Below are 11,669 nucleotides of genomic sequence, written 5' to 3' on the forward strand. Positions count from 1 at the left end.
GAAAACGTATGGTCTCACCAAATGGAAAGGAGTTTGAGTGGTGTGTGACGTCCTCGCCATCATTCACCACACAAAGGGGAACGGTGAGGAAGGGGGTGTTTCGCTTTCATTATTCACATGTCAGATCATCATGTGCAAGATCATCTCGTGATCACAACATATGATCTTCCTATTCACTCAAATGTGTCTTTGAAAGCCCATTTAAAACCCACTTTGAATTCAACACATTTTTTAATTTAATGAACCCAACTGCGATAAAATACTATCCCTGTTCATCTACCTATATTCTGATAAAGTAAAATAAATTGACACACTTGTCACTTTTAGTTAATTCTTATAATTTTTTTCCCTTCAAAACTAATATACCCTAATATATGTAATAAATCAATAATTATTCACTTTCCTTTTACACTATATTTATATAATATCTATATATTTTTATAAATGTAAATATTAACATATTTTTTTACTATACATTTCAAAATACTTTGTGAATTCCAAAAATCAACAACAAATCATGTTTCTCAAATAAAAATTGTTTTGGGTTTTTTTGTGGAAGTTAAATTTGATTTTATGGGTCAAAAGTTGGTAAATAGATTGTTTGGTACAAGTTAACTACATTTAGGTCAAATTTTCTTACGGGCCAAAAACAAAAATTTTAAGTATTTTTAAAAGTTTGAGAATGCAAATAAGATTTATCATCAAATTTGTTATGGGTTCAAAGTGTTGACTTTAAAATGTCAAAAGTATGAAAGTTAGAATTTTAAACATGATTCCTGTTTCAAAATTATTTTTAAGGGCATTTTTTGAAATAATCAAAAGGTTCGGGATTTGGCAAATTGACTATTTTCTCCTCAACTATTAAAACTTAAGAAAAGATTGCGAACACTTTCGACATGCCACCCCCATGCCTATCAATGCTTCTAACTTTTATTAAATTTCAGATACTTGTGTCAACATTAATTTTTCCTTCAATGGTGATTAGAACGTTGTATGGGAAGCATGTCATGCAAAACTATGCTCAAATGAAACAAAATATTCAAAAAATTGAATGGGTTAACATGTTATTTTTTATGTTGTTATTATGGCAAAGTCGATAAGTCCTCTGAAACTTATCAAAATCTTTTTTATGGCGTAGCTCAGAAAAACATAGTTCTCAAACATCCATTGTTACAATTTAATATCATACTTTCTTTTGATGGATGGTAAATTGATAAATATATCAATAAAGGTAACGCATCTTTTGTATTTTGGCTGAGTGGTTAGAACTAATATCGTATGAGAAGTCTTATTTTTGAAATTGGTTCATAACCAAAATTCTTTCAATTATACATATATGACACTGAGAATGAATTTTTCAATAGAAATAAGCATTCTCAGGTACGATTTTGCACGGACATTTTTTTATTAAGTTCATTTAAAAAAATCATTTTGTGATATAAATAAAATCAATTTATGTATACATTGTATAGATACAAGCATAGATGTAATACATTTTTTTTATATATGCCATGTAATTATTTGTTTTACTTACGCCCTGTTGCGGTGCGCGCATATAATGTATATATGTGTGAACCCACGGGTGGGCAAAAGTGAAATTACACTAATTTTGACGTTATTTTACTAATCTCGTGAAAATAACGTTAAAAGTGACGGAAGATTAATCAGGCATCATGTGGTGGCGTTGATAGCCGAAAGACAAGGGTACATGCACCAATCAGCCGATGTCCCGATGATTGAGTGTTATGTGCCTTATATCCAAGGCTTGATGCAAAACTACTATCGAGCCGGGGGTCTCACCGGAAGCAGCCTCTCTATCCCTATGGGGTAGAGGTAAGGCTGTCTACATCTTACCCTCCTCAGACCCTACCATAGCTTTGCTATTGACAGGATATACTGAGTACGATGATGATGATGATGATGATGAATTATTTGTTTTACTTATAATTTTATAATTTAAATTATCCCGTGTGTAACACGAACTCTAAAACTGGTTCACTAATAAAAGTTCTTTAATGATAATAAGAGCTTTAAAAACTAAGTAAATGCTAGATTCAAGGATAAGTTGTCAGAACAAATTTTGATATTAATCACTACCTTTTTGAAATCTTTGGACAGCATTTTTTAATGTTCAACTGATTTGACTTATCGGCTTAACTTTAAACTTTTAGCGCATGGTGGTAAACTTGTTTAACGCATTCTTTAATTTAACTAAAAAGTGAAAAACATTGTCATCTCACTACCATGTAGACATGATGGCTCTTACCACATCAAAAAACATGTAATGATTTAACTAAAACACTTGATAACCTTGACTCATTCGATTTTGACGCCTATACGTGTAGGGAATGGTTTAACCAGTATACGTGGCTTTGGCACCCGCTACGGCCGGCCTTAATATTATCCCTCTTAAAACTTTATAGCATTTGGTTTACACCTTACAAGAACCAAGCCATTTTTTTAAAGTGTAGAAAATGGAATAATTAAATTTCCAGCACATTCGCTTTCAGTTCCTTTGTAAACCAAACAAGAAAACACCAAAATTTCTCCAACCAAACATGTCTAAAGGTTTAACAAGTTCAAAATTACCATTATGTCAAAAACAAAATTTAAGGCATAATCAAAAACACACTTGCAACTTATGTGATACTTGGATCACTTAACAGTCATAACTAATAGTTCAAACACAGAAACATAAAAAAGGTCTAAAATTGTCTTCCTCTCATGACATTCGTTTAAAAAAATAGCAGCCGATGACGACTGCTTTTGACCCGAACGCCTTACCTTCCACTAAGCACGAGCACTCCGGTTAAGACTCACCATACGGTTCGAACCATCCATCTGACCGCCTCTAGCTGCTGAACCACCATAGTTCCGCCCTGCACCTGCACCGTCTTGATACCGTGTGCTCTGATATCCACCTCTAGTTTGACCAGCCCGGTTTTGATAGCTCTGACCAGGACCATACGGCCGACCACCACCGTACCCTGTCTGCTGCCGCCCCGATGTGTAAGACTGGTTATCCTGCCACTTGTTACCGCCAGCAACCGCTGCGTAGTCCTGACCCTCCCGCCGCCTTGGTAATGACTCCAACCCACCACCACCTAGCCTCGCCTCAACCGCCCGCTCATTGCTTTCCGCAAGAACCGAAAGTTTTTCAGTTAACTGGAAAGCCAGAGTCTGTAACCGGCTATGTTCAACTTCATGGAACACAATGCACTGAGTCGGTTGGTCCCAGCTGGCATGAAGCTCATCATTAATCATCATCTTGCTAACAATACAATGAGTTTGACTTTCTGAAAGGTCAAACATCTTTGCCAGCTGTTCCAGTTTTAATGTCTCGTATGATGACGAGTAAGTGAAAAGATAAGTCCTCAAAGCTTCTTCCTTGATCTTGTTTTTTATCATTAGTAGAACTGATTCACGGTTTTTAAGAAGCTTCCAGACATCTAGCGAGTTGATGACATCAAAGGATGTTTGAAAGTCGCCTTTGCTAAGAGCCCGGGTTGCTGCCATCACATGGTCCTTAACGTTTTCAGGGGGTCCAGTGAATGTCTGCCTGTCACTTATTTCCAGTAAGCGTCTGAGTGTCTTGCTTATGACTTTGCGCCTTGCATCATGGCTGTTTGCTGCCATGTTGGGAACTTCTAGTAACATCGCACATATTAGGTGCACTGATTCTAGAAGCTCAAGGTTAATGTGCATGTGGTATGGCATCTGCCTTCTCCTTTCCAGGCGTTCCTGTATAAGTCAGCGAATAGATATTAAACATGCAAACAGGCATATTACAAGTTGAAACATATCACACTTTAGTGCAGGTCAAACGAACAGGATTAAGTTGGGTCGACCCACTAAACACCTTTAACATTGATTATGATTACCATCTTTTAATCATAATCAATGTTAACTATGATGACAAAAACAATAAATAAGTGTGGCCAAAAGCCAAATCCACTAGTCAATTCAACTTGCCAACACTTACACTTCCGGTTTCATATGAATAAAGGTAGTTAATTTGCAAATCAACTAGTCAATTTCAACTTGCCAATACTTAGGCTTCCGGTTTCATATGAATAAAGGTGGTACAAATGCACATAATCAGCATGTATAAGTGAACAGCACGTAACCATGACTCTCAAAAAAGCATAGATTATAAACTCTTAATAACAGTCACTTTCACTCATGCTTTAAAGCGGCATGCTGACATTTGTCTCAAATCAACATAAACAGAAAAAAAATAGAGAAACCAGTCTTTTTACAAAAGCTAGTCAGTAATAAAACATAAAGACGATCCCACATGCCACAAATAGATATCTTCATATATTGCACAAAAATTACTGGTATGAACATATTAAAACCTCCCTAAAACAACTTTGTGAAGACAAAAACAGTTCAAACATGGCTTGCTGATAAACACTTTACATCATCACTCATCAGACATCATAATGGTAAAATAAAATTGTTTTTCAAAGTAAACAAACAGTCAGATGATAAACACATCATGTTAACACACATCACCAAAAAAACAAATAAATAGAGTAAAAACTATTAACAATAATGTAGTTTTAAAAGTAATTCAAAGTCAAAATACCTGTTCCGGTGTCTTCTCGTGGTAACGACTTTGAGAAACACCTTGTGCAAGAAGCTCTTTCACCCTGCCACCAGAATATAATTCAGAAAGACAGCCGTGCCCATCAGCAATAAGCCCAGCCCTAAAAGCAGATAAACCAAGCTGAGCCATTGATCTGTTATAAAGTATCTGAGTTGAGATATCCATATGCTGAATGTTATCCTGTAAGTGACTCATAAGCAACAGATCACGAGCCACAGAAAACTCATCCAAAATTGCATGGTGATAAATATCACCCAGCATTGCACGAGCCTTTGTCCTTTCATCACCATGTTTGTATATAAGAGAGACCAGTATATCCATCAGTTCCCTACTACTTGCTGGAAAACTAGGTTTTCGAGGCACAATTTCAGGTATATTCACAAAAGCAGGTGGTCCCCCTCTTGATTCATTACCCGATTCCTCTCCATCTTCAGCTTCAGCTTGGTCAGCCAAGTTCCTCATAGCACTATACACTTCTTGAGGTTTGTAATACACAAGTTCAACAAGCTTTAATGCAACCTTTGCGGCCGCTTTGTGGGAACCAACGCGTTCAAGATATGATTGAACATTTTGAGCAAGAACAAAGAACAAAGGCTCGTCTTGAAGCCTTTCTACATACTCACGTGTGTGAGGATCAATACATTGCAGACTCTTAAAAAACTCAACATCTATCTTTTCAAGGAAAGCAGCAAGATTTCCCCATATGCGTATTGTATCCTTATAATCAGCTCCTTTTTGAGTTTCATTCTCATCAGGCTCCTCCGTGTCATCAACTTTAATGTTTGGATACTGCTCAAGGATATCAAGAATCACAAGCATATTCTGGACACATTTCTTCCACACGTTTATAGGCATGTGACCACTTAAACCAGGGTTAACATCAAACTGTGCAGAGACCACACTGAACAAGATCTCAAGCTTCTGAGCAGGAGTTTTAGCCACTTTGGTTAAGAATGTAAGCTGCTCAACAAGCTCCAACCTTCCGGTTCCTTTTCTACCACGAGCAGCAACAACCTCCTTAAACTTCTTGTTGACTGTATCCCAAGTCACCTGGTTTGGATCCTTAAACTGCTTTTCCATTAACTTGTCTTTCTTGGTCATCTTTCTCTCCCAACCAGGTTGAACATCCTCTTTTTCTGACTCGTCATCATCATCTGACTCGGTTTCTGCTTTTGTTGGATCGTCAATTTCTGACCCAGTGTCAGTTTCAGCATCCGAATCATCTGAGGCATCCTCAGGCTCTTCTTCTTCTTGATCCTCAAAGCTTTCAGGATTTTCTCTACATTTGTTAATCAAATCCTCATACTGTTTATTATTCTTCTTCAACTTTTGTCTCATAGCATTCAGCGCCTTAGCATTGCTGCTGCTCATCTTCTTCTTCACCTCCTTATTAGCCATAGCTTGATTCAAAAAGTCCTCTAACATCACCAACGCCTTGATGTAATTATTGGGAGCCCTGTCAGATTCAGTGACCCTCATCACCTTCTCAAGCTGCCTGTTAATCTTGTCAAAACTCTCCTGCAAACTGACCCAATCATTAATCTTCATCGCATTCTTCATCTGATCAATAGTTGTAGACAACTCTTCAAACCGTTTGTCTTTCGCAGACTTAATAACACGCTTATGCATGTCCGAATCATCACTGTCACTATCACCAGTGTCGAGATACTTGTTCCTATCAGGCGCATTACCAGCATCATCTTGCCCATCATTAACATCATCTTGCTCATAATCACTAACTTCAGATTCACTCTCACTGTCAGTCTGTTAACATATACAAAAACAAAAGGTTAAAACATAAACAATTCAATATACAGATTTGCGCATAATCTGGTTTAGTAGGATTGTAAACCAACCAAACAAAACAAAACCTTGTTCATTAACCTAACAAAAAACGAACAACATTTTGTTTGATCTGGCTACAAAGTTTGTGCTACTGTTTTTTTCAACATTTATATTCATATATTAATTTACATATAAATTATAAAACTCAATACATATTTGTGTTAATAGTTACTGATTTTGACTAAACGTGTACGATAAAGTTAAAAAAAACTAAAAAAAGTCATTAAAATATTAAAAACCTTTAATGAACAAAGGTTAACGAAAACACTATCGAGCGTTCGCGAACAAGACATCTGTTCGTGTCTGTTCATTTAATAAATAAACAAACAAACATAAACAGTATACATATTTGTGTTATACAGTTGATACTTTTGCTTAAATGTATATGATAAATTTAAAAAACTAAAAAAAGTAGTTAAAATATTAAAAACCTTTAACGAACAAACAATAACAAAATCACCTGTTCGTATTGATAAACAACCAAACATAAACAAACATTCTGCCAAATGTTTGGTTCGTTTACATCAACAACAATTAATCTATAATTATTATCATAAAAAGCCAAACAAACCTGATTACTCCAAAACTTCGACGCCATCCTGTTCAATCAAATGTTAACCTCACACAAATCTCCGTAAACCTAAAGCTGCATAACAACACAAAACATTAAAATAAAATAAAACCTAACGGCAAGCATCAGATGCAAAATACTGAAAACAATTTCTCGCATAAATATAATAATCATAATAATAACCTAAATCTACAGCCGAGCAAAAGTAACGAAGAATATTATGCGCTCGATTGAGCGGTAAACAGGAAACGTAAATCGGAAAGTTGATTCGTTTGGATCTGGAACGAATTGATACGATAAGAAGGTGAGAGTGATGATTGAGATGTACCTGTGTGTGCAAATCGGTGAGTGAAGAACCAGAGGATGAAGCTTGATGGAAGTCGGCGGTTTTAGGGTTTCTGAGAGAGAGTGTGTAAGATGGGATTGGGGTAAGGTTATCGTGACCGGTCTAGTTGATACGTAAACTCAATTAAGGATAATAATAATAATAATAATAATAATAATTAGTGACGAAGCTGCGATGAAAACGTAGGAAGAGACGGAAGATGAGCTCAATTTTTGGCTGAAAACGGGTAAATTTATACTGCGTATACAAATTTTTGGATGAAAAAACGGGTTAATTTAGACTATTGCGAAAAAAACAGGGAGGTTGGGGCCACCCTTGACCCTTGCTAAGCTTTGTCCATGATAATAATGGTAATCGGTTTTGTATTTCTTCGGGCATTATGACGAAAAATAAAGTTGTGATGTACTGAAAGGATATCGACGAGTTTTTTACGTCGATCAAAAACCATATAAGACGAATGTTGGTAACTATTTCAATAGTACTAATAGTGGTATCGATGTTGTTCGGTCCCCACGGCATTAGTATGTTGGTAACTATATCAATAGTACCAACACTGGTTGTAGCTTACAGTACAAGAAAATTATTTTTAAAATGCAACTGTATAATCAACATTTTTTTCACCGGAATTGGGACGAAGTTTACCTGAAACCCATAAACAGAATACAGGTACCGTTGCCGATATAGTTCAGATGGTATCGTTTGTTTCAACACTGTAAAGTATAGATAAACTTTAATCGTTTGACATGTTAGTTTCTTTTTTTACACACTTTTATTTAAACGTATAAAAAATTAGCATCTCACATCGGTATATATGAAAATTTATACAAAATAACATTATATTATTAAAATAACAAAAAAACCTAATGTGAGATAGATTTTCTCCATCATGTCTTATGTGATATCAAACTAGTCTCGGCCATGCCTATTGAGTTTTATCCTCCTTCTGCCTCGGCCTTGACCCTGACCTCTACCCCAAGCCCCTCCAATTCCCCATTTTGCCCCGGCCTCGACTCCAACCCCTGCCACGAGCCCCTACAATGCCCTATCCTTGGCCCAGCCTCCTGCAATTCCTTCTCCTTGGCCTTAGACTTCAACAATGTCATCTCCATTGTTCGTTCATTTTTAATATTCATCATTTTATGAAAGCTGCAACAAAAAACTTTGCAAACTAATAACAAGAGGTCAGGGACCACGCCTCATTTTCTTAATCTTAATCCATATCTATAAAACCATGAACTCATTGCAAGGGTGGGTCATAGAATTTCATCATTTGTTTATACGAGTATAACAATACATAAATACAGTATTGGGAGGAATAAGAACCTCTATGTGCGTAGTGGATTAAACCCTAATGGGTATCGCGATAAGAAAACAAAATATGACTATTGTCGGTCGCATAGACGCAAATGAAGAAACAAGGATCAAAATCAGTTGAAAAACTTCACCCGAAAGATGTCGTTTGAAGTAAGTAAAATAAGTTAAAAACTGTAAAAAGGAAAAACAAAAAAACACGTTAAAGTTTTAAAAATTATCGAAAACAACTGAGGTCCGAGGATGGCTAACAATTGTGTCCTGTCTTTCGGTTGTTGTCCGTGTTTTTGAAAAGGGTTCTCAAGACCCTAAACACGCCAACATAAACCTAATAATTTATTGCGTGATTATGAAACACTTCATCCACATGTGTGAAAAACCTAACACACCATTTACATTTCTTTCAAAAGTTGGATATTCCTCGTATTAATAGTTTATAAAAATATCACATTATCTTCTTTCTCATCATCACATCTCAACGAACACTTACGATATATGATTTAAGAAACAAATAGATGTTTGTTTGTAATAAAAAATGAGGTAAATGTTAAAATGCAAAGGAAGACAAAGATGAGGAGTGTGAAAAGAATTTGTGGCTATACAAAAAACCTCTCAATAAAAAATAAAAAAATAGTAAAAAAACCATAACTCAAAATATAAATAAAAAACGAAAAAATTTTAAAAACTCAAATATTTCCTCTGTCATTCTCGCTAAAAAAAAGACGAAAAGACACAATGCCGAGATCAAAGACATAGTGACGAAAATAAATAAAAAACACAATTATAACTAAAAAAAGACATAATAGATCGCAAAATATAACACAGTGCTGAACAAAATATAACACAATGTTGAGTAATATAACACAATATCAAGGAAAAAAAGACACAATCAATGATGAAAATAAACACAAAACACAATGATAAACAAAAAAAATACAATGATCTTTTTCCCTCGAAATTGTGTTTTCTCTTTTACGAGGAAGACGGTGGAAACATTTTTGTGTTTTTACTTTTTTTTGTTTTTTTCTTAAATTTTGAGTTATGAGTTTTTTATTTTTATTTATCTTTTTAGGGTTTTTTTTGTGTGACTATAAATCATTCTCATCATTCTTATTTTTACCCCATTTGTAAAATAACTTGACCCTAAAAATGATATTAGAAGCACTTGTTGAATCTCATTCGTCAAATAAATGTATACACAGCTTGTAATCCTTATCAATTAAACAATATGCTAGAGCTAAAGGCCAAAATAGAGAGAAAATACAAAGCTTTTTCATAACAAACTGGTACGGAGCAAAGCGAGAGGAAATTCACATTGCTTGGGAATATGAATAGGGGAGATCCCAAACCACATGCTTTGAATTCGTACCCCCCATTCAATAAATGTCCAATGGGTTAACCGTATCCATGTATTTTTTTATTTTAACAAAGCCCACGTTGAAAGTGGCCCATTAGGGTTAAACCCACCATAGTCCTGTAAATACATGAGTAGTCTTTAACATTCACATACATCTTTCTTTTTCCTAACCTCTCTCTACATTACCATTTTAAAAGGGAAAATTCTCAAAATAATCCATTAGATTAGAACAGAGAGAAGCCTTATTTGACCCAAAATTAGGCAACCTTTCAAAAATGTCACTCCTAAAACCAAGGTTGCAAAAGTCGCTAGGAGCTCCCAGAGCGGTCGATTAGGGAGTTACGAATACTCGGTCTAGGCGGGGTGTGCTCAGGGAGTACTCAGACATGGTATTTTATAAATAAATTAAATTTTTGAAGATTATATATATGTCAAATATCAAAAGTTTACTAAATGTTAACTAAAAATACAAAACCAATCAATAATACTTACATATCAATTCAAGAGCATGTCTCAATTGATGAAAGACGTACCTCAATCGAACTTGAATAAGAGGTTTACGAGTCTAGAACTTTAAATCGGATGATAACAACGGTGGTTGCGAGTTCATAACTCAAATTAGGTTGCTTCTTAGCGTGAAAAGGAAAAAAGAAAACAATGGTGGGCTCTTGGAGAAATTAGGGTTTTTTTTTAATAAAAGTTAAAATAAAATTTTGTTAAGAACGAGTTGGGCCGCCTAGGACGAGTAGAGCCGCCTAGGTCTGAGTTGGACCGCCTAGGACCGAGTTAAACCGCCTAGGGCCGATTCTGATTTTTTTGACATTGGAGAAGAAAAACAGTGCAATTAAGTTTCGAGGAGAGCTTAGGCGCCAAGTACTCGGCTGCCTAGGCTGAGTTTTACAAAACTACCTAAAACTCACGGAGGCGACGCATTGGCTTTGTGCTGATGGTTTTCCTTAACCACTAATATAATGCCACATATATTTTAAAAGTTGTTGTGACGGTACAAAATGATGTTATCAATGCACGGAGGGCCTATTGGTAAGAACGAGTAAAAGTTTTCATTCCTTTATATGTGATGTACTTAATGTTTTCTATGAATTATGAATTCATTTAACTTTGTTGGCATAGCTTACGAACTTTGTTGAGAATCCACCAGAAGGTTTCGATAGAGAACATGTCGAGTGGTTGAGTGACTTCTCAAGGTATGATAAATTACTTGAATGATAATTTCAGGCATTGTAACAATAAGGGTGTTAAACGGGACGTAATTGTTTGGATGATCGTTATCATGGAAGTGATGAATTCACACGAAATGGAAATGGAAGATTTTTTCGAGTAAATGATCCAATTGTTTATAGTTAGTATATTTCTTAAGTAGTTGTTATGTGTTTACAACGCATCCCATTTCACCCAAACCAATTTGGGATTTTATGCCACTTGGGACACGATTAAGTTGATTTTATGCACGTGGCTGGAGGGATTGGGGGCAGGGATTGGGCCCGAGCCAGAAGAGGGGGGAGGCTGGAAGGGCTCGGGGTAGGGGTCGGGCACGAGGCGGAGGACCGCTATAGTTTGTGGGGAATTTATCATGTTCTGACTCACAATTAACAATTGAAATCAAGAA

The 11,669-nt window shown here is 35.7% G+C and overlaps 1 protein-coding gene across 1 annotated transcript; it reads right to left on the reverse strand.

The window, feature by feature from the left end:
- Positions 1-2,543: 2,543 nt before the first annotated feature.
- Positions 2,544-7,376, reverse strand: LOC143630954 (eukaryotic translation initiation factor 3 subunit C-like). The gene is made up of 4 exons (XM_077099831.1): positions 7,357-7,376; positions 7,029-7,103; positions 4,592-6,376; positions 2,544-3,741 (listed from the first exon to the last, which is right to left on the reverse strand). The coding sequence occupies exons 2-4, from the start codon at positions 7,053-7,055 to the stop codon at positions 2,791-2,793; spliced, it is 2,763 nt and encodes a 920-aa protein (XP_076955946.1). The 5' UTR covers positions 7,056-7,103; positions 7,357-7,376; the 3' UTR covers positions 2,544-2,790.
- Between the last annotated feature and the right edge of the window lie 4,293 nt (positions 7,377-11,669).

Source organism: Bidens hawaiensis, unplaced genomic scaffold (assembly GCF_021521415.1).
Source record: "Bidens hawaiensis isolate Kalapana, Puna unplaced genomic scaffold, B.hawaiensis_p1.1 tig00005851_1, whole genome shotgun sequence".
NCBI lineage: Eukaryota > Viridiplantae > Streptophyta > Magnoliopsida > Asterales > Asteraceae > Bidens > Bidens hawaiensis.